Genomic DNA, 24,189 nt, shown 5'->3' on the forward strand with positions numbered 1-24,189 from the left:
TGTGTTGATCTCTACCATGTCCGGTAGCCATGTGCATGAACGGACAAGTTAGGAAATGTTTCTACACCCCAGTACAGGCAGTCCCCAGGTTACATGGATCCGACTTACATCGGATCCCTACTTACAAATGGGGTGAGGCAACCCAGCACTAGCTGCGCCCCGCCCCCAGCAGACCAGGGAGACGTGCTGCGGTCCCGCCGCCCGCGTCCTCCGCGGCGAGAAAAGCCGCTCCGCGTCTTCCTGGTCTGCTGGCCTCCTCCCCAGCAGACCAGGGAGATGCGGAGCGGCTTTTCTCAGCAGACACCTCAGCTTGAGAATAAAGGACTGAGGGAAGTGAGGTGTGGGAGAATAAAACTGAGCTCTGGAGAAATGTTTGGCTAGAGTTTCCCCTACACTATGTACCAGTTCTGACTTAAATACAAATTCAACTTAAGAACAAACCTACAGTCCCTATCTTGTACGTAACCTGGGGACTGCCTGTAACAGCAGTTTACACTACATCCTAGAGCTTGTGGAAGAAAGCAAGCCTTCACTCTGCGTTTGTAAGCAACAAGTAAAGAAGCAACAATGTTTCAGTTTAGAAAAGAGGAGACTAAGGGGAGATATGATAGAGGTCTATAAAATCATGAGTGGTGTGAAGAGGGCCGATAAAGAAAAGTTATTTATTAGTTCCCTAAATAGAAGAACTAGAGGACACCAAATGAAATTAATGGGTAGCAGGTTTAAAACTAATAAAAGAAAGTTCTTCTTCACACAGCGTGTAGTCAACCTGTGGAACTCCTTGCCAGAGGAGGCGGTGAAGGCTAGGACTATAATAAAGTTTAAAGAGAAGCTAGATAATTTCATGGAGGTTCTTAAGTAGCCAGAGGCAGTTTTATTCGAGCAATATTACAAGGGAAGCCTGATTCAGACGGAGGGGGAGAGACCCCCCCCCCCAGCAGATCTTCGAATACAAACAGTTATGAAGCAACTTATACACAATGCAACAATGGCTAGACAAATGCTACCTTATCTTCAAGGTTCTCATTGGAGTCAGCATTCCATCCTTATCTCCATATGGAGGTGAGAGGCGAAGGCAGCATCTTATTACAACTCTGGCGTGGTCAAGAGTCAGAATTAGCCTGACTCTTGCTCTCTTGCTAGCAAGACTAAGATGGCTGCACACAAATCCCTTATTCTCTTTTTCCTGCCTTCACATGCTGTTTTGCATTTTTTAAACATAAGGGCTGTGTCTAGACTGGCCAGTTTTTCTGGAAAATCAGCCGCTTTTCCAGAAAAACTTGCCAGCTGTCTACGCTGGCCGCTTGAATTTCCACAAAATCACTGCCTTCCTACTGTAAGAAATCAGTGCTTCTTGCGGAAATACTATTCTGCTCCCGCTTTTGCGCAAAAGGGCCAGTGTAGACGGCTCAGATTTGTTTTCCGCAAAAGAGCCCGATCGCGAAAATGGCGATTGGGGCTTTTTTGCAGAAAAGCGTGTCTAGATTGGCACGGAAGATTTTCCGCAAAAAGTGCTTTTGCGGAAAAGCGTCCATGCCAATCTAGACGCGCTTTTCCGCAAATGCTTTTAACGGAAAACTTTTCCATTAAAAGCATTTCCAGAAAATCATGCCAATCTAGACGCATCCAAGGACTAGGGATAAACATTGCTTGCGCCACACAGTCTGAAAAACACAGAGAACACACATTCTCGGAGTATGATGGCACTACTGCACAAAACCATGTTGTCTTAACTAGGGTTAAAATAGCAGTGAAAATGTGACAACTCAGCTTTTAGTTAGACATTAACACAAGCTGCTAAATCAATCAGGAAGCCTGGAGTTAAGTCAAGGTGCTAACCCGAGTAAAAAGTCTAGTTATCAGATCCTCACTTCTATATTGACCTGAGTTAGTGAATGCAGGTTAGCTATCCCCTGACTAGAAGACACCTGCTCATGCAGAGAAGACATGCACCAGACTTTACAAACAACCACGTCAGGAATCTGGTTTTCTAACAGAGGGTCCATTAGAGACAAGTCCCCCACCCTCCAAGGCAAAACTTGGCTTTACAAAAAGTTACGGTTTAAAAGTTACACACACACACACACACACACACACACACACACACACACACACACGTGTCCTTCTGCCTTACAAACACAGAAGCTCTTTCTTCGTTTTCCCTTCCTGGTCTCAGATCACCTTTAGGACATGCTGGAATGTCTGTCTTGTCTCCCTTGCTCCAAGATGAACCATATGTCTGAGTCAGACTCAGTGTGGATCTCTGTGAAGGGTTTTTGTGGGATTTTAATTCATTGTTCTTGTAGGTACGTGTTTGCTCTGTTCTTTACCCTGAAAATAGTGTGCATTTGAAATATTGTCAAGGGAACCCGCAACATTGGATGGACCATCTTTCATTGTGGGAGGGGTGGGGGAGGCAAATAAATAAATAAATATAGTCCGTATGCATTGAGATTCACAGATTTTAAGGCCAGAAAGGACCATTAGAGCCTCTCATTTGACATCCTGTATCACATAGGCCATAGAGATTCACTCCGCTACTCCAGTTCAGAGCCTAATAAATTGTGTTTGATGAAGAGTTCCAGACTTGAGTTGAAGACACTGATAAATGGAGAATCCCCAATGGTTAATGATCCTCCCTGTTAAATGATGGAATGCTTGCTGTTATTGCAACAGATTGACATGAAGCAATCGACATCTGAAATTATGAGCAGATTATTAAAAAGGAGTTTTTCTCTAAGAAATGCTTTTACGTGCATTTACACTTCAGGAACACAAGACACTAGCAGAGTGACACGGATAGATCCTGCAAAATAGCTCACCACAAATTAATACGCATTTCTTAGGAGACAGGATTAGAACTCAGACTCATAGACTCCAAGGTCAGAAGGGACCATTATGATCATCTAGTCTGACCCCCTGCACAGCGCAGGCCACAAAATCTCACCCACCCCTCCTAGAATAATCCTCTCACCTATATCTCAGATATTGAAGCCTTCAAATCCTCTAGCTGTCAGATCACAACTTCCACAAACACTTTCATGCATCTCAAATGCTCTCTGGCTGATATTTTCACCTTCCTAACAGATCACTCAGATTATTTCTACTCATACCAACATGTCTTATTGGGAGCTATATAGTGCCCGATTCAAAACTCCATTGAAGTCAAGGGAAAGAATGCAAGCTACAGGATGGAGGGGAAAAGTTGCAGCTGTGTAGAGTACAAAGTAGAGAGGCAAGGGAAATTGGGGGGGGGGGGGGGAAATGCTGCATAAAAAGGTGAGGTTAGGAAGAAGGAAATGGGTGTATAGTCTAGGTGCTGAGTGTTCTTCCAGAGCAATCAAAAGAGTAACAGTGAATCTGGCTCTACAAGATTTTTTTTCTAAAAATAACCCCTCTTTAAATCATTAGTAATATTACGTTGTAATATTATCTTTGTGTTATAGCACTTACATTTAAAAGTAAAACAAAACAAAAATAAACCAACATCCACCAAGGAAATTCCCAAGGAAACATGATAAAATGGAGTTATGTTTCAGAATATGGATCAGTAAAATAAACTACAGAGATGTTGTGATTATCCCAGAATAAAAGAAATCCAGAAAAATGTAAGAAAACTTAAATCCAAATATGTCAGGATATAGAGAGGTAAGTACCCAATAAGCCTTACCTATACACAGGAGTGACACCAAGGAAGGAGAAAAAACAGAAAAAAAGAATGTATTCAAAAACTGGCTAAAACTCACCCAAACCCCAAGCTATTAGCGGATCTGCATCATGTTTTCTCTCAAATATATATTCTCTCAGGATGTGTCTAGACTGCAGGATTTTTTCGAAAAAAGTGGCCTTTTTTCGAAAATACTTCCCCTGCATCTAGACTGCTTCCATGTTCTCTCAAAAGTAAATCGAAAGAACGCAGCAGTTTTTTTGACCGCGGAAAACCTTGTTTTACGAGGAAGAACGCCTTGTTTCGAAAGTGCTCTTTCGAAAAAAAGGCGCTATATAATGCAAATTGTGCTTTTTCAAAAGAGAGCATCCAGACTGCCTGAGTGCTCTCTTTTGAAAAAGCGGCTTGCTTTTTCGAAAGTACTGGTTGTAGTCTAGACACTCTTTTTCAAAAGAGGTTTTTTTGAAAGTATCTTTCGAAAAAGCCTCTTTCAAAAGAGGCTTGCAGTCTAGATGAAGCCAGGAGTGACACCAAGGAAGGGGAAAAAACACAGAAAAGAATGTATTCAAAAATTGGCTAAAACTCACCCAAACCCCCAAGCTATTAGCGGATCTGCATCATATTTTCTCTCAAATATATATTCTCTCTCTCTCTCACACACACACACACACGCACGCACGCACACACACACACACACACAGAGTCTCTTTGTCATTCAGCATCAGAGTGCAAGCATATTACAAAACCTTGAAATGTTTTCCCAGACAGAATTCTTGTTCTCTGACCAGGCCTAGTTTTGGTGGATCCAGACAGTATGGAAAATTCATTGTCACTGCACCCTGAACCATACCGGATAGATAGGCTCTCTCAACTAGAGCTGGACAAGTAACTGAGTTTTCCATTCAGCCAGCAAACCAAAAAACTGAGGAAAACAAACGATCAGATTGGTTTAGGAAAATTCCAGAATCTGATGGCAAATCAGAGGAAGGCTACATAAATGTACCCATACTCCCCTTTTAGAATCTATGGACCAGAATGGTTTCATCCTTATCTGAGATGCAGAAGACCTAGCTCGGTATCCCGGTTCTGGAATGGGGACTTGAATTCAGTTCTTTGTGAGCTGCCATGCCAGCAGGCTGTCGGCTGCTCTGGCATGGGTTTCTCTCACACTGTCCTGCTGAAGTTCTATTCTTACCTGCATGACACAGAAAGCAATTCTTCAGAGACCAAGGAAATTTGATGTGCAGATAAGGTACTGCTGATGGGTTTTGTTTGTTCTAAAACCTTCTGGGAATGAGCCACTTAGACATCACCAAGCTCTGCATTTCAGACAGCTCTTCAGAAGCAATCACAATTCACCTGGGACTTGAAAGAGAAGGAGGATGTGGCTTAGATTATATACATTTATATTTTGACTGGTTTGTGTTGTTCTTTGGATAAAGTATTTATATAATTGGAAAAGGTTATGACTCAGATGCGTCTGTTGTAACGTAAGACTATGAGAGCATCTTGGGGCTTCTAGACTGACATCACAAGTCCCCGAAGAGGGACAAGCTAGCTAAGAACAGCCTTAGTTAATTTTGGTTTACTGGAGGTCTTGTCACAGATGGCTGGCTATGAAGTTACATCTGTTTTATCAAATTCTTATTCAGATGCCTATGGGCAGGTTAGGGAATGGGCATTAGTGGCAGAAGAGTCAGCTGTGAAACACAGACTCTGAAATGTGCTGGGATCAAGCATTTGCATCTGAGAACAGTGGTGCAAACACAATCGTGAGACCTCCCCCTGTATCTTTATGAGGCATGAGAATGCAGCTCAGATGTGACTGTGTACATTTTAACTCATTCAGTCTTAATCTTGCTTACTACACCTTCCCCCCTTTTTGAGTAACAAAATATTATCATGTAGAATAGTGATAGAAATGTAGCCGTGTTAGTCTGGGGTAGCTGAAGCAAAATGCAGGACAATGTAGCACTTTAAAGACTAACAAGATGGTTTATTAGATGATGAGCTTTCGTGGGCCAGACCCACTTCCTCAGATCAAATAGTGGAAGAAAGTAGTCACAACCAAAGAGAAAACAGTTTCTTGCCATTTTAACCAGAAAGGACACTCTCTCAATGACTTAACCGCCTGCATTCTGCTACAAAGACCTTTTACATCTGCACTTGAAAGGGAATCCTCTGAACTGTCATTCATGTTAAAATTCGACACTTTCCAAAAAGGACTCAACAAACATTTGCACTATCTCACCCATTACCAAGATAGTTTCCCCAATTATCACCTCTAATACCATTAACTCACAAACATCCCACTCTCCCTACCTCTAATATCATCAATTCACAGATACTTACCTTCCTTCCTCCCCCCCCCCCTGCATTCCCCTCCTGTTCTGCAATGTGATTTGTCCTTTTCATATTTGTTCATTTTTTTTAATTGTATCCTTTGGTATATATGGTTGTGACTACTTTCTTCCACTATTTGATCTGAGGAAGTGGGTCTGGCCCACGAAAGCTCATCATCTAATAAACCATCTTGTTAGTCTTTAAAGTGCTACATTGTCCTGCATTTTGCTTCAAAATATTATCACAGAGTCATGGAACTAAAAGGGACCTCTAGAGATCATCAAGTCCAGTCTTCTGCTCTCATAGAAAGACCAAGCACCATCTAGATCATCTCTACTAGACGTCTATCCAACCTGCTCTTAAATATCTCAAGTGATGGGGATTCCACAACCTCCCTAGGTAATTTATTCCAGTGTTTAACCACCCTGACAGGTAGGAAGTTTTTCCTAATGTCCAACCTAAGCTTCCCTTGCTGCAGTTTAAACTCATTGCTTCTTGTCCTCTCCTCAGAGGTTAAGGAAAATAATTTTTCTCCCTCCTCCTTATAACACCCTTTTAGATACTTGAAAACTGCTACCGTGTCCCCTCTCAGTCTTCTCTTTTCTAAACAAAACAAAACCAGCTTATTTCAATCTTCCCTCATGTTTTCTACACTTCAATAATTTTTTATGCTCTATGGTACTTGGTCCTGCTATGAGGGCGGGGGACTAGATTGGATGACCTCTCAAGGTCCCTTCCAGTTCTACGAGATGGTATATCTCCATATATTATTATATTCCTGGAATGTGTCCACAGTACTCCAGCTGAGGGCTAATCAATGCGGAACGGAGTGGAAGAATCACTTCTCGTGTCTTGCTTGTAATGCGCCTGTATCCCAGACAGGCCCACCAAGCGGGGGAGTCAAGGGCAGAAGGGACAATTTCCCTGGGGCCTGGTGATTCAAAGTGGTCTGGGGATCCGAGCTGCTGCCGCTGCTACTGTGACAGTGGTAACAGCTGGAGCTCTAAGCCCTTTAAATCACTACCACCGCACCACTCCGCATGGCTCTCAGGCCTGGGGAATGCACCACCAGCACCATGATCTAGGTGCTGCTAAGGACTCGCTGCCCCAGTCCCGCCTCTTCCTCTTGAGGCCCTACCCCTCCCAGGGGCATGAAACCAACCTCCTTGCCCAGGGGCCCGCAGAACCTGTTGCCCCCTGTTGAAGCAAAAAAACCGCTCCTTTCTGTTTAGGCAGCTAACAAACAGCTTTATTAATTAATAAAGCTCAGCATGAGCCAAACGTGGTCCCAGCAAAGCCGGGCCCAGTGAGGCTGCTAATACAATCAATCCTAGTATCTTTATACCCTTAGCCAAACAGTCTGACGTCAGGGCATCCAATTACAGAAATCCTCAATTAAACTTGGAAAAACAAAGCCTTATCAACAAGATGGCGGACAGGTGCGAGGAAGTACATCTCCTGTCCCAACCAACCCAATTAACACATACCAATAGCCCATCCTGTAGGCCTCTTCTCACGAGGTGACAGAAAGTTCACTCTGGTCTACGTGCTTGAGAGAAAAGCTGAAATGGTTTCTGTTATACAAAATGGCTTCTAGCTAAATATTAAATGGTTTCTACAGCTTCTACACTCCCCTATCCCAGGATGCTATTTTTTTGCCTCACTGGGTTATACTGTTGACTCATATTTAGCTTATGGTCTTCAATGACCCCTTGATCTCTTTCCGCAATTCTCCTTCCTAGGCAGTCATTTCCCATTCTGTATGTATCTAATGGACTTTTTTTTCTTCCTAAGTGGAGCACTTTGCATTTGTCCTTCCTGCATTTCATCCTATTTACCTTGGACCATTTCTCCAATTTATTCAGATCAGTTTCGTACTACCCTGCCTTATCCCCACCATTAAAACAGCTGGCATAATGCAAAACAACACAGGGGCTGTGTCTACACTGGGCCACTTATTCCGGAAAATCAGCCGCTTTTCCGGAATAAGCTGCGAGCTGTCTACACTGGCCCTTGAATTTCCGGAAAAGCAACGATGCTCTACTGTACAAAATCAGCCGCTATTCCGGAAAAACTATTCTGCTCCCGCTCGGGCATAAGTCCTTATTCCGGAACACTATTCCGGAAAAGGGCCAGTGTAGACAGCCCTTTGTGAAAATGGCACTCGGGGCTCTTTTCCGGAAAAGCGCGTCTACATTGGCCATAGACACTTTTCCGGAAAAAGGGCTTTTCCAGAAAAGCAGCCTGCCAATGTAGACGCTCCTTTTCCAGAAAAACTGAAAACGGAATAGTATTCCGTTTTAAGCAGTTTCGGAAATTCATGCCAGTGTAGACACAGCCAGGAGGTGCTGTCAAAAAAGGAACTGAAATACATTCACTCAATTCTTGTGAGTCCAGACCTCGGAAAAGCAGGAGAGCCTACAAGAGACAATGATGCCCTACAGTGAATTGTGTAGTAGGGTAAATACACATGCCTGGACTTTCTCAAAACATTTGTATTGTTTCACCTATAAATGGAAAAGATTGCCAGGCAGGGGAATGAACATTTAGAAAATATAATGCACACCGGACATCCTAGACAAATCAATTAGGAGAAGGACTAGCCTCTGGAAATGGGTGACAGGAGAGGGATCACGTGTGGATTACCTGTTGTGATCCCTCCCTCTGGGGCATCTGGCATTGGCCACTGTCGGCAAACAGGACACTGGGCTAGATGGACCTTTGGTCTGACCCAGTGTGGCCGTTCTTATGTTCTTATGTAAGGATGGGTGTGGCAAACCAAGTGCTAGTCTGGAAGCAGACAGCCTGTATGCTAGACACCCCAAACCGCCACACAGAGAGCTGGCTTGTTGGCTTGTTGACTACTGCCCCAGTGGCCAGTCAGGCTGCGGGACTTGGAAGCTCCCAAACTGCCAAGTTCTTTGGTTGGCTGGTTCCTTGAACTGTCCTTTCCTACATGTTATTTTTTATTTGAATGTCACATTGATTTTACATTATTTTTCTAGTCTGTGTTTTATTTTCATTTTATATACAAGCCTAGCAGATTTACCCAGCATTGCCTGGTTCTGGCCTGGGGCAATGGGGGGTGCACCTTGGATACTGGCTTCACCCTGGGGCAAGACCAGGAGCGGGGTGTGTGCAGAGGGGCAACGCTGAATTGCTGTGCTGGGGGCAGCTTCCTGGGGTCACTGTGGGCTGCATGCCTGGGCAGCCCCAGCATCTCCTCTGGAGAGTGGGGGTGCAGCAGTTCCCGGCTCCCCTGGAATCTTGTTGCATTGGTGGGGGGCTTCCTGGGCAAGGTTCCCAGCCCCTCGACATGTCCTGGGGGAGGAGGGGCCACAGGTTGGACTTGATGTCCCCAGTGGCCACTCTCAGTATCGCAACCCTCCTCTTTCTTCCCCATTCCTTTCCATGTTAAGGAAAACAATCCCATTCCAAGCACTTCCAGTTTTCCTGGCACAACCAAACCATGACCTTGCTTTAAGTCAGGAGAACAGGAAGCTTTATCCCAAATTTGGTGGTCCTAGCTCTTACCATTAGGAGGAGTCCTTGAAAAAAACAGACTCCCAGACAGACATTTCTAAAATGTATATACAGAGCCAAAATGAAAGAATATTTTTCTATTGAATTTTATTATTTTCTATTTTTTATTTTAAAAATGTTATATGCTATCAATGGATAATAGGAAATGAACAATTACCAATTTATTATTAAACCAGAGAACAATTAGAATCCCAGTTTCAAATCTAAATACTAATTGCAAATTCATATAATATAACATAGTTAACTTTTGACATATTAGGTCATTCAATTCATTAGATTAAAACCTCCTAAAGCAGGGGTGGAGACCCTCAGGCCCGGGGGACAGATGTGGCCCCCGACTTGCCTGGATCTGGCCCCTCAGGTCAGTGCCCTCCCCACTGGTGCTCCTGCCTCCTTGCTGCCCCACCACAGGCCTGGAGGACACAAAAATCTACTAGGCTGGGCCCCTCTAGGCTCTGGGGGCAAGGGGAATATGGGGAGTTTCTTTCTCCTCAGTTGGGAGCCATGTCAGTGAGGGATGTTTTTTTGCTTCTCACTTGTGTGCGGCCCCTGACTGATTTTTCTGTGGGTCAATGGCCCATGACCCAAAAAGGGTTCCCCACCCCATCTTAAAGCAATGAATTTACGAGACATCCTTCATTCAGGTTCAATGAAAGAAACAATAATAATCTCCAATGCAAAGGTACACCCAGGGGCCCTCAGGACTTCTAACAACTCGGGTACACTCGGGTACTGTGATGACACAGATCAGACGTGAGTCTGTGTGTGGGGCGGGGGGGGGGGGAATCCAATAACTCCAATTGTGTCTAAAGGGGGGACTGTGCAGGAAATCAAAACTCTCTAAAAGAAAACTGCTGTAAGGGTTAAAAAGTTTTCCAGGCCTCTCTCCCTGTAACAGAGAGAAATCAAATTAACTCTAATCAAGACCCTTACAATGCCTCCTATCTCAAGTTCATGGATACTCCTAGTCTGTCACAATTTGTCATGTAAACCCTTATCTTTGTCACAGTTTGCCTTGTAGACTCCTCCACTCAAGTTCTCATGTGGCTTTGTGTACTGTAAAAACTTACTTCTAGCACTCCTGGGGTGAACAGAAGTCTCAGAGTACTTCTGCTGAGACTTTGATATATTAAAGAAGAACAATCAGCAACTGAACTGTCTAAGCATTCTGTATATAGGATACCTGAATCTGTCTCTCATGGCTGCTGCTTCACTCTTGGAAGTGACAGCCTGCATGCATGCATCATAAAGTTTTCTCTTCTAGGTTTCTCTCCTGCCTCACTGATTTGACCTCCGGCCTCGGACCCTTCTGGGGGCTCTGTACCCCAGGGGAGTGAGATTTCCCCCTCAGGGGATAGACACAGCACAAGCAGAGAGACACAGGGACAGAAGCAGAGAGGGAAAGCCAAGTAAACACAGACTAGAAACACATATTGTAGCCCTGAGATAAAGCTAGGAGAATAAAAGTCTCTTCTGGTACCGAGTGCTGACTGGAAAGGAAGTTTTGGAATAGCAAAGGAACTGTACAACATTTTTTGACTATGTTCAGGGACACACAACTTTGAACTTGCATGTAAATAAACAAAATTTCATCAAAGAAAATAGCATAAGCCACTGTAAATTTCTGTTCCCAGCTGGATGGCCCCAAACTGACCAGCTGCTCAGATAAAAAAGAATAACACTTTTAACATAAAAAAACCCATCAGTGAAGGTGAAACAATTACATGATATTCTCAAAAAGAAAAAACCTAGACCTTATTGAACCAAACATTAAGTTGTTCTTACATTCTTATGAAGTTAGGTGCCCAAACCAATCATATCTGATCACATTGTTCTCCATGAAAATCTTATTTGAGAATAAGAGAAAGTTATTGCCTTTGGCATTGTCTAACTACTGATTCATAATCCCAGTCCTACTTCTTAACAGTTTCCTCCCAAAGGAAGCCCTCAAGGCATCCTTCACGTCCTTGTTCCTCAAGCTGTAGATGAGGGGGTTTAGCAAGGGGATCACCACCGTGTAGAACACTGCAATGATCTTGTCCGTATCCAGGGAGTAGCTAGAGGTAGGCCGCAGATACATGAAGAGAATCGTCCCGTGGTAAATTGTGACCCCTGTGAAGTGAGAGGCGCAGGTGTTGAAAGCTTTGCGCTTCCCCTCTGCAGAGTGGATGCCCAGGATGGTGCTGAGGACGTAAACATAAGAGATCAGGACCGTCAGAAGAGTGACGGCTTCAATCAGTCCAACGAGGCTAAAGAGCAGGAATTCATTGAGATGGGTGTCAGAGCAGGAGAGAGCTAAGAGAGGAGTGATATCACAGTAGAAGTGATTGATCTCGTGAGACCCACAGAAGGACAAACGGAAGGTGAAATCTGTGTGTACCATAGAATGCAGTAGTCCTGTTATGTAGGACCCAAATACCAGAGGGACACAGACTCTAGGCGACATGATAACAGGATACAGCAGTGGGTTACAGATGGCCAGATACCGGTCATAGGCCATGACGGCCAGCAGGAAACACTCTGTGGTCCCCAAGGCTATAAAAAAGTACAACTGTGCTGCACAGCCAGCCAGAGAGATGGCTCTTTTCTCCTCTAAGAAGCTCGCCAGTGTCTTGGGCGCAACCACAGAGGAATAACAGATGTCCAGGAAGGACAAATTACTGAGGAAATAGTACATGGGGGTGTGCAGTTTTGGACTGACTCCGATTAACACAATCATCCCAAAGTTCCCTGCGAGGGTGCTGATGTAAATAGCTAAGAACAGCACAAAGATGATGACCTGCAGTGTTGGGTTATCCGTGAACCCTACAAAAATGAACTCAGAGACCACTGTGGTGGAGTTTGCCTCGTCCATTTCATCCGCCATGTTGTACCTGCATGGAGTGAGAGACATAATACAGTAGCGTACTGGATCAGAACAGTGGTTCATCTAGTTTGATAACTTGTTTCTAACAGTGACCAATACCACATGCTTTGGGGAATGTCGAAGAAGCTTCGTATCGCAGAATGTTCTTGCCCGTAACTAGAGTTTCTTCTGCATTCTCTTGGTAAGGGATGGCCTTTTTGTACTATTTTATGTAGTCAGGTATTGCTGGCTTTTCCCATGTCTCCTTTGTATTAGTAAGTAAGGATAAGAGTGGTGTTAAAAGGTTTGTGGACCCTTAAAAGACATCATTGAAACCGATATGGAATAGTCATGTGTAAGCCCTTGTTGAAATGAAATCAACTCTGATCCTAAACTGAACATCTAATTTCTGAATCAGCAGGTAGCATAGGTGATGGGTGTCTGGGGGGGCTGGCGGTGCAGGAAGGACCACCCAGAGGGATGGAGAAGGGCATGTGGGGGCACCCCATTCAGAAATTCAAATTTTGGCAGGAGCACAGGGTGGCGGTGCACCTCCCCAGCATTATCATAAGTCACTTAGGGCAGGTAGGTTGACATCTCTTTTTGTATTATTATTAACTGATCTGACCATTCACTATGCAGTTTGACATCTTGGATTGAACATTGCTGCCAAAACAACATTGCCTGCCGTGCACTTCAGCAGGAAATGTGACCCCCTGTTTGCAAATTGGTTGCTAAGTCACTGACACAGATAGGAAGAAAAATACATAAGAAAACCCTAATTAACCAGAGACACACAGAGACACATTCATTTTCATGACCAGAAGGGTCTATTAGATTATCTCTTTTGATATCCTTTATAACACAGTCCCCAGAACCCTGTCCAGCTGCTCCTGTGTAGAACCTAGTGACCTTTTTGTGACTAAAATGTATTGTCTGGGCAGGCGTCCAGTCTTGATTTGAAGATGATGGATTTGATTTGGGGATGGAGGGTCCACCACTTTCCTGGGTATTATGTTCCAATGGTTAATCGCCCTAATCGTTTAAAAAATGAGCCTTATTTGAATGTGTTTGGCTTGAAGTTCCAATGGTTGGTTCTTGTTATGCCTTTAAAGTTCCCTTACCCAGAAGCATTATCTCCCGGTGAAGGATACTTCGGTCCCACACATGATCTCACAGACTATTTATGTTGGGACAAATTCCTACCCCTTTGCTCATGTGGAGGAGAACTTTCCTCCTAAAGTACTCTCCTTGAATATATTGGTGGCCACTCTTGAAATAGGTTGATGCTCAGTTTGAGTGATGGATTCAGAATCTAGTCCATTGTTTATTTTTGTGACCATCAAAATCTGTCTTTGTCAGACCACAAGAATGTAATTAGCTAGAAAAAATATCAACATTACTTGATAGATTTCAGCTACGACTGAGCTCAGTCAAGCTACGTCTACACTGTGGCACTATTTTAGGGTACCGGAAGTATCCCAAAATAGCTATTCTGTGTCTTTTGAGCATGCCTGTTATTTTGAAATGTAACAGGATCGCTATTCCAACATCCCTGTAAGACTCGTTCCACGAGGGATGTTTCAGAATAGCACTTTATTTGACAGTGCCAAATTTCAAATTAAGCTATTTTGAAATTACCTCAAAATAAGATACACAATCTGCGTAGCACAAATTGCATAGCTTATTTTGAGGTAAGAGTACCGTGTAGACACATCCTCAGATAATAAAATATGCCTTAACGTTTAAGGAAAGGTTTCCAACACCCTCTTTCCTTTCACAAGGTGAAGAAGGTCAACAAATTTAATCCCTATTAAGGTCAGTGGAGGAGTGAATTCCACCGTTAAGAGCCTTCCACTATAAATTCTATAACTTCAGCTTCTAGGTATTAAGATATAAGGACTGTAAGGCCAGGTCTACCCTGTGGGGGAAAGGTCAGCTTAAGGTACGCAACTCCAGCTATGTAAGTAAATAACGTAACTGGAGTCCGTGTATCTTAAGCTGAGCTAGGCGCTGTCTCCACAGTGGGAGATTGATGGGAGAAACACTCCCATTGACTTCCCTTACTCCTTGCGACTGCGAGGATTACCTGTGTCAATGGGGGTGCTCTCAGCATTTGATTTAGTGGGTCTTTACTAGACCCACTGAATCGAACCCTGGAAGATTGATCACCAGAGTGTCAATCTTCAGGTAAATGGAGACATGGCCTGAGTGAGTGCTTACACCCAAGCTCTACCATCACTTCAGAGCATGGAGAGATGATTTTTTTTCATCTAACTAGAACGGTCTCAACTATTATCACCTTTCTTCTAGGATCTGGAGATCATTCTTTTCTTCAGACTGTATGTGCCCTCTTCCCCCTGCATCCTCCCCAGGTAATAAGACCCAGTTCTGGTGAAAGTAATTTACATTCCTAAGTCTCAAAGTGCTTTTCACAGGAGATAAGCATCTTTGTCTCCATTTTACAGATGATGGAATCTAAGACACAGAGAGGTAAAGTGAATCACGCAAGGTCAGCAAGCCGGCTAGTGGCAAAGACATCCTGAACAAATACTGCGATTTCAGTTCCCCTCTGCCCCCAGCTTCGTGGGACAAACATGTTTCAACATTCCCCTTACCCCCACAAAAACAGAGAAAACGCCCACCCCAGTGATTAGGACACTCCTCAGAGACATGGGGAAACCAGGGCAAGTCCCTGCTCAGGTCTTATTTGCCAGGGGAGTGCCATAAACTTTGGGAGATCCTCCTTCCTTGATCTGCTTTTGATCAGAAAAGCTAACCTTGGTGTTAGAAACCTTCCCTAAAGAAAGTGTATCAAAACAGATACATTCCCAGGAAAATTATCGGTTGTGATAAATTGGCGTTTTCCAATGGGAAAAGTGTTTCACTGAAAACTTCCTAATAATTTCCATTTAGAATCCAAATCTTTGGAGACATATCCTTTATGCTAGCCACTAGGCCAGAGTTCAGCATGTTGATTTTGGTTGGATGTATTCCTGGAGGTTTCATCACATGACGTACTCTTTAATAAAGCTTAATCTTTAATTCCTGGAGATGCCAGGACAATCCTTGAGAGTCGGCAACCCGAGACACGGTAAAACAAATCCAAAATCTAGACTTCAACATTCTGTTTCTTTAACAAAACCAGAGCTTACCTGTGCAATGGAGGGATAAATCTGCACAAAAGATGGGGATGGTGTTGCTGGAGGGTTTAATTTGTTCTGAAACCTTTTTGGACCAAGCAATTGAGATATCTCAGAGCTCTGTGCTTTATCCAAACTCGTCAGAAGGTCTCATGAGATCCCTGTGTCTGGAGAACAATAAGCACCTAGCTCAGAGGATGTGACATTTGAAATAATTCAATCTCATTGTCTCTTTTTCTTTTTGGAAAAAGTGTTCCTCATCAAGGAACAAAAGATTTAACTAGTGCAGGCCAATTTCTTCCCGTCATATTTTATTGTTAAGAAAAAGTATTTTTGACTCCGTGAAAATGTTCACTAAAAGTAGTTCCTTGATTTTTTTTAAAAAGGGAGAATATTTTAAGTTTTAAAGCCAAAACTTTTTCAGATTATTTTTTTATTCAATGTGGGACTTGTATTTTCAGTTTGGGGCCCATTTCAACCATTCTTTTGTTTCGTTTTCACCAGGTGTGCAGACAGAACGGTCAAGGATCCATTGTTCAACACAAAAACTATTGCAGGTTTTCTTTTCAACCCTAAACGCGCAACATTTTTTGATTGAAAATGTAAAAAAAAAAAATTATTTCCATTGAAATTGTCCGTGGAAAAATGCCAATTTTCTGACCAGCTCCAGCTATTGCCAACACATGCATGCTCCCATATAACACAAAATATAATTGAGGTAAATCCCATTATGTCAGCTGAAACTAACACATTTTGTAGGGTTTGAATGGCCACAGATCAAGAATAAGGTAACTTCTCAGAGCCCAATGTGGAGTAATGTTGTTAAAAAATTCTATTTTAAAGGACAAATACTTGGCTGGTGTAAATAGCAATCAAGGGAGCCACTCTAATTGATACTGAGTCACAGAGTTTAAAGCCAGAAGGGACAATCCAATCTGACCTCCCAGATATCACAGAGCACCAGTGCCCCGAACCCACATATGAAACTCAACAACACAACTTAGACAAAGGTATTACAGCCACATTAGTTATTATGTGCCAGAAGGCAGAGCATAGGAGGTGCACCATGGAATGACAGGGCCAGCCTACAACATTTTAGCACCTGAGGTGGGGAGTTCAAATGATGCCTCCTCGCTTGGGCCAAAAAATTTTTACACTCTGGATCCTAGTGGCGCTCCCCTACAGTCTGGCACCTGAGGTGGCCGCCTCAGTTCACCTCATGGTACTGCAGGGAACTGATTCAGAGAGAGGTATCTAGAAGATCCCAGTAAGCCACCTCCAGAAAAAGGTGATTTCTGACCTCCAGCATCCCTGCCAGCTGGATCTGGGAGAAAATTCCTTCCCATCCACACACGTAACAGTTAGTCGGACCCTGAGCACGGCAGCAAGAACCGATCAGCCAAGCTCCTAAGAGAGAGAATGCTCAGAGCCACCTCATTTGGGCCTGGTCTACACTAGGACTTTACATAGAATTTAGCTGCAGATGGTTGATTTTCTAAGTGATGCGTCTACTCTACCAAGCCTGTCGCGTTGACTGTAAGGGTCGCTGAAGTCGATCTGAGTACTCCTGCTTTTCATGAGGAGTAACGCTATTCCTGACCTTGCATGGTCGAATTCCCGGCAGTATAGACGCAGCGTTGGGTGAAAGTCGAGGCTATTGGCTGTCAGGAGCCCTCCCACACTTCACTGCTCTGACCCCTCTGGTCGCAACTTGCACCTCGACTGCTCTCCTGGTGAGCTCAAAAAGCCCCGTGTAAATCAGAATGGCATCTGCTGTGTGGCCAGCATTGCAAGCCCATTCCAAGTGAGCAGCCCACCGTGCCACACGTGGAGATGATCTCCACACGTGGAGATCTCCCCAGCACTGCGATGACTTTGAGTACTTCTGTTCCCATGGGTGCCAGTTCCCAGGGGCAGAGAAAAGCACCAGCATGAAGCATTCAGGAGATCTTGGACCATCCTATCTGAGCTCCGAACCAGCCCGAGGATTGGTGAAATTTACGGAAAGATTGCAAGCTGCCTGGAGGCTAAAGAATATTCCAGGGATGCCCAGCAGTGCGGTGTAAAGATCAAGGAGCTGAGGCAATTGTACCACAAGGCGAAGGAGGCAAGCAGATGCTCCAGGGCAGTGCCTCACACGTGCCACTTCTACGAGCAGCTGGATGGAATTTGGGGGAGGAGGGAGGAGGCGGCCAGTTTCCCCAGTATGATCGTGGAGTCTGGCCAAGACATGCCCAATGTTAGGACAGAACAGTATGGTGGCAGAGGGGGAGGAGGAGGAAGAGGAGGAGAGTAGCTAGCCAGTGTGATTCAGAGAAGACTGATATCTCACATGGCAACCTAAAGGAAGGAGGAAGGGGAACCTATTAGCTCTTTCCCCAGGAGGCCATTTGTGCTGGACACACATCTCCTCCCCCACTCCTGCAGGCTGGCAAAGTAGCACTCTGCCCAGGAGCTGCATGTTCCAGACACTCATCCCCCCCTGCAGGGAGGAAAAGAAACAGTGTCCCTGGCAAGCCACATATGCCAGACCTGGCGTGTGCTGGACATAGTGGGAAGCTGCCTTCTTCCCCACTCCTGCCTGCAGGCTCCTGCCCTGGCTGCCCCTTGCCATGCCTGTCTTCCTCTGGACAGAGTGTGTCCTGATGCTCCTCTGAGAAGTCTGGGCACCTGCTTGTGAAGTGCCCGCTTTAAAGCAAACATGTGGCCTTGCATGGAACACTTCTTCATTGTCTTCAGAGAGACCTTCAGTGTAGGCTCACAGATTAGGGTTAGTCTTAATGCAATGAATCTCCTGTAATATCTGCCCTTGAAACTTTTCTTTGCAGCTGGGACAGCAGCCAGCTTGGTGTGAACTCTCCCTCTTCCAGCATCTGCCTGCCTGGCTCAGCTCTGCAGGTGAAAACACACAAGGGAGGAGATGCTCCAGGAGCAGATGGACTGCATGCACACCCTCTTGGAGGAGATGTGAGCAGAGCACCTGGACCAGATCGCGGAGCTCCAGGAGAGAAGAGCTGCAGGGGGCAGCAGGCCAGACAGCACGAGATGATGTTTGCCTCCCTGACCGCTGACATGGAGCACCTGGCTTCATGCTTAGAAATAGCCTTCTCCCAGAACCCTCCCTGCCCCAGTGACACACCCAGTTCCTCCTCCCCCATCCCTGTTGCATTCATTCCCAGGATCGCTAAGGTCCGCTGGGCTCTAGGACATAGGGAGAGACCTGAAGGGCAGCTGGAACCTCCAGGGTCTTTGAAGCCAGCAGACAGTTCCACCCATGTTCCTGAGTCCCCCTCCCCTCTTTGGGTACCCACCGCTTTCTTTTCCTAAATAAAAACTCCTATTCTTTGAACAATGTTCTCTTTATTGCTTCAACTGGGATTAAAGGCAAACACAGCGAATGCAGGGGCAACTTGTTGAGATCCAGAGGGGAGAGTCTCAAAACCTGCCTTGCGTAAAACTGACCTTCCAGGCTTCTCTGGTGAGCGCTGCCCCTTGCTGTGCTTTCCTTATCAAGCTGGTGTCCGACTGCTCAAACTCTCTGTCCAGGAGCTCTGCCTCAGCCCCCCACCCCTGCCAGGAAAATTTCCCCCTTGTTCTCGCACAGATTATGGAGCACACAACAGGCTGCCACTACAAAGGGAATGTTGCATTCCCTGAGGTCCAACCAAGTCAGGAGACGTCCAAACCTTCCCTTTAAACGTCCAAATCCACATTCCACCACCATTCTGCACTGGCTCAGCCTGTTGTTGAACTCTCTTTGCTGGGGTCCAGGCTGCCCGTGTACGGCTTCATGGGCAAGGGGTAGGCTGGGTCACCCAGGATCACAGTGTGTATGTCCATTACCCCGGCTGTAATTTTCCTGTCTGGGAAAAAAGTGCCACTGTGCATCTTTTGGAAGAGGCAGGCATTCCTAAAGATGAGTGTGTCATGCACCTTTTCTGTCCATCCCACGTTCAATGAAACGGCCCTTATGCTCCACCAGTGCCTGCAGCTCTGTGGAGAAGTTCTCCTTGCGGTTGATGTACTCCATGGCCAGGCAGTTGGGGCCCAAGATAGGTTCCCCCAGTTAGGGAACCCCATCACAGCTAAGCCATCCACTATGATGCCCATGTTCCCCAGAGTCACAATCCTCCTTAGCAGAACGGTATTGAGCGCCTTGGCTATGTCTATGACAACAGCCCCCATTGTAGATGTCCCCCCTCTGAATTGATTTCCACTGAGCAGTAATTGTCTGGCCTAACAAGCATCCATAGGGCAATTGCCACGCACTTCTCCATGGTCAGAGCAGGTCTCATTCAGGTAGTCTATCACCGGAGGGGAGGGGAAAGCCATCTGTAAAGTTCTAAAGAATGCAGCTGTCCGCATGCAGAAGTTCTGCAGCCACTGATGACCATCTCATCTCTGTGCACACTGCGGTCCCACCGCTCTGAGCTTGTCTCACGGTGCCAGAACTGCCACTGCACTGTGTCCAGAGGACTGACTGGTGGCTTCTTCCTCATCCTCTTCCTGGAGGAGCGACGTGTACGCGCTCCAAGGGTTAGGTGTAGGGTAAGGATGACACACAGGAACCTGTCTGGGAACATTTTAGCCTGCCTAGGCACTCATGAATGGATTTAAATGTAGCCATTCTTCTACAAAGGAATGTCGCAAGCCAACTACAGGGAGAGAATGCGGAATTGATCTTCATATGCAAATTTGGCACTATTTCCCCTGGCTTGAACGAAGACTTGAACGGGATGGCCCATTATAAAACCAACTTTTCTTACATTCAACACCCAAATGACATCCAAAGCTAATATAGGACACTTCCAGCCAACTCAGTTAGCCTCATTAGCACCGGCACTACAATTGACAGGTACTTTTTTTCCCCCTCCCTTCTTCATCTGTTATAAATTGTGAAGGTTTCCCTCCTCTCAAGCTCATCTGAAGAAGTGGGTTTTGCCCATGAAAGTTCCAGGCCCGGGGGAGGAGGAACAGATGCAGCCCCCAGCTTGCTTGGGTCCAGTCCGTGAGGCTTGAGGCTCCCCCCAGTAATGGGAAGCCTGTTCTAGTCCCCCTCCCCACCATCCCTCCACACATACAAAATCTACTAGCCTGGGTCCCCCAAAGCTCTGGTCTGCGAGGGAAATGTGGGGAGGGGGCCATGTCAGAGAGGAATTTTTGGTTTTGGGTTTTTTTTGTGGGGGGGGGGGGTTGCTTCTCACTTGGGTGAGTCCTCTGACTGATTTTTCTGTGGGTCAGCGGCCCCCAACCCAAAAAAGGCTCCCCACCCCTGCTGTAAGGTGCCACAGGGCTACTCGTTTTTAACGTTACAGACGAACATGGCTACCCCTCTGAGCCAAATCGAAGCCAGTTCTCAGAATCTCAAAATTGACATAACTGAGCAAATGTTGAAAGGAACTGATCCAAGATGAGCCAGAAAAATAGGATGAACCTGGAACAGGATTGCTTCTCAGTAAAGCTTACAGAAAAGAGATGAAATGGAGAAATGTGGAGTAGTGCTCTGTTTTGGCACCGCTAGATCAATGCTTAAGGTATGAAAACTAGCAGACAATGTTATTGAAACCAAATTGAGTATAGCCCCCTTTTTGTTAAAACATAGTGAATGTTAAGAGTGTATAGGGATGAAGACAAAAATATACTTGATGGAATTCCCATTCTTAAAAAAATTACTAGAAAATTTTTAACAATCCCTTTTTTAAGAAATCCAAAATATAAATTAACTTCATAAAAATAACACTGTATTTTTGAAAAATACAATCATGTTCCTTTTATTTTTAAAAAAATCTTAGTTTAATTAAGGACCCAAGCAATGCTGGGTAAATCTGCTAGTTGCATATAAAATCATAATACACATTCTGCCTACATCCCAGGTAGTTGCACTGAAACCAAAGGATTTGGATCAATTTACACCAGCTGAGAACGTGGCCAGGAGCTTTCGTGTTTACATGGATTGATGTCTCCAAAAATTATCAAATCGATAACTCCTTGGTACCACTCTAAGCCACTAGGTGGTGCTATTTCATAGGTAAAGGGGACCTGTAATTCTGTGCTGGAGAGCATCACGAGAGTTGGCTGGGAGATGGTGGGGTTACTTTTTGTTTTTTGGGCCTTGAGATTTTCAGCATTTACTCCAAAACCAAAAACCTCAAAAAACACGTCTTCTCTTTTGGCAACCAAACTTCTCCTGTCAAAAACTGCTGAAGACAAACAATTCAGATAAAAACTAGACCAAAATATTTTGGACTCTGGTTTGTGCCTTGTTCTCTGGTCCACTTCTTATGACACTTGCACCTTCTCGGCCCTTGTGTTAAGGCCCACAGCCTGGAGGGGTATCAGGCTGGGCCTTCTTTCTGGTACCACTGGTTCCCTCCCCTATTGGGACTCAGCTCCTGGACAGGGCAAGGGTGAACTCCCCTCAGCTCTGCAGCCTCTTATAGGGCCCAGCCCAGCCTTGATTGGCTGAATGCTCCTCACTCTGATTGGCCAAGCTTGCTCAGGCTTCCTCTGGCCTGCTTTTAACCTTCTCCCTGCTGGTGTGAGCTGCAGCACCACTAGAGGAAGGTTTAACTGTGGAAGAAACTGGCATCTCTCCAGAATCACTAGTGCCAGTAGCTGTTCTATGCACTCAGATTCCACTCTCAGACATGTCTGGGAACAACAGAATTGTCTTGGCGCAGCTGAGCAACAATTCGTGTCACCCAGTAACTTCTCCCAGCGGGGCCCAATGCCGGCTGTTTCACAGCAAGGTAGGAGTTCCCGTAATATACCTCACTGGTATAAACCTCCCTAACTGGGTGAGTTTCTTCCAAAAACCCATTACTGAGAGGTTGACATGTGTCCTGGACTATGTCACATCTCTGCTTCCTTTTTGTGAGACCGCAGCATGATGTCAAAGCTTTCGATGTGCGCGAGAGGCACTTACTGGAAGAAGAGACGATATGGTGTTATTAGGGTTTCTGTCTTCTTTTTCTCTTTCTCTCTTCATTCCATTCACCTCATGAAGTTGGGGGGGGGGGGAATTCCCCATGACAGCTTATGCCCTAATAAATCTGCTAGTCTCTAAGGTGCTACAGGACGACATAGAGGCCTCTCTGAGTCTCTTAATTCCCTGCCAAGGCAGACCCAGTCCCAGATCTGGGTGCCATTATGTAAGCCAGGGGTGGGAAACCCTTTTTGGGTTGAGGGCCACTGACCCAGAGAAAAATCAGTCGGGGGCCACACACAAGTGAGCCAAAAAACCTGACAGATGTGGCCCCCCAACTGAGATGAGATGGACGCTCCCCTCACACCCCAGAGCCTGGGGACCTCCAGCATAATAGATTTTGTGTGCTCCAGCACTGCGGGGAGGATGGGGCTGGAGCACCAGCATGGGCTTCCCAATGCTGGAAAGAGGAGTTCTGAGCTTGGGGGGCCGAATCCAGGCAAGCCAGGGGCCGCATCCGGCCCCCGGGCCTAAAGTTCCCCATTCCTCATGTAAGCCATTGTACGGACAAAAGAAAGACCATCTCTGACCCAAAGATTTTATAATGTAATGATAAGATGAACAAAACTGGTGGATACAGACAGATAAACGGGGAGAACACAAAAAGATGATTACGGTCAGCAGTGTAAGGAATGGTTCACAGTGAATCTCAGCTCAGCATATCGTGTGTTAATGATTTATCAGGTCCCAAAACCCAGTGAAGAAGATGGGAATTGAATCGTTATCTGAAGAAGGAAGCAGAGGATGAAAACAAGGGAACAGGAAAGCTTACAATGAATACTTCATAAAAAGGCTTTATCCAGGAAAAAGCTATGAAGATGCCTTTACAAAGCATGGTATTGTAATACTAGACAGGCAGGTGCAATCTTACGCTTTTCTTCAGCATAGTAAGACAGTCACATGTAGTTATAGGTTGCAGCAATGTGCATATTCCAGATACATCAATACAGACCGCTATCCCTAGTAGTACATTATTGCTTGTTTTGCAGCTGCAGTGGTGAGAAAATTTCTAGGGACAAAAGAACATAAGAGCGGCCAGACGGGGTCAGACCAAAGGTCCATCTAGCCCGGTATCCTGTCTGCCGATAGTGGCCAATGCCAGGTGCCCCAGAGGGAGAAACAGAACAGAGAATCATCAAGTGATCCCTCCCCTGTAGCCAGCGGCGGATATAGGGCAGGGCGAGTGGGGCGGCTGCCCTAGGCCTTGCGCTTCAATAGGCCCCATGCCAGCGGGGTCACTTTCTAGCTTTCGCCACTAGAGGGCGCCGCTGCCCCGTGCTTCACAGGGAAGCCACGAGATCCTGGGAGCGGGTGGGAGCCGGGCAGAGAGATGCCGAAGCTTGTGGGCAGCGCTCTTAGGGCCCTGTCCCACACAGCATCCCCCCAGCGTCTGTAGCTCTGTCTCTAGAGCAGCCCGGCTGGCCCGCAGGTGCTCTGGGGGGGTCTCTGCTGGCGGGTGGGTACCAGGAGGCGCCTTTCCCCTGCTCCGCAGACCCAGACACGAGACCAACTCCTTGAAAGAGTAAAAAAGAATAAAACAGCAGCTTCTGCAGCCCGGCTTGGGGCGACTCTCCTGAAAGGCGCAGGAGCCTACAATGCGACGCTGTGCCTGGCCTCGCCCCACCCCACATCTCCTGCCCCCCAGCTGCCACCCGATCCTGCA

General features: G+C 45.7%; 1 protein-coding gene across 1 annotated transcript; it reads right to left on the reverse strand.

Annotated features, from left to right (window-relative positions):
* Window positions 1-11,444: 11,444 nt before the first annotated feature.
* On the reverse strand, window positions 11,445-12,419 carry LOC102447656 (olfactory receptor 5T7-like). Its single transcript, XM_006116945.3, has one exon. The coding sequence runs from the start codon at window positions 12,417-12,419 to the stop codon at window positions 11,445-11,447; it is 975 nt and encodes a 324-aa protein (XP_006117007.3).
* Window positions 12,420-24,189: the final 11,770 nt, after the last annotated feature.

The sequence above is a fragment of the Pelodiscus sinensis genome, chromosome 5 (assembly GCF_052426305.1).
Source record: "Pelodiscus sinensis isolate ZL-2025 chromosome 5, ASM5242630v1, whole genome shotgun sequence".
Lineage (NCBI taxonomy): Eukaryota > Metazoa > Chordata > Testudines > Trionychidae > Pelodiscus > Pelodiscus sinensis.

Excerpts from the sequence above, each read along its gene's own strand:
- LOC102447656 (XM_006116945.3), bottom strand. The coding sequence starts at position 12,419 with ATGGCGGATGAAATGGACGAGGCAAACTCCACCACAGTGGTCTCTGAG.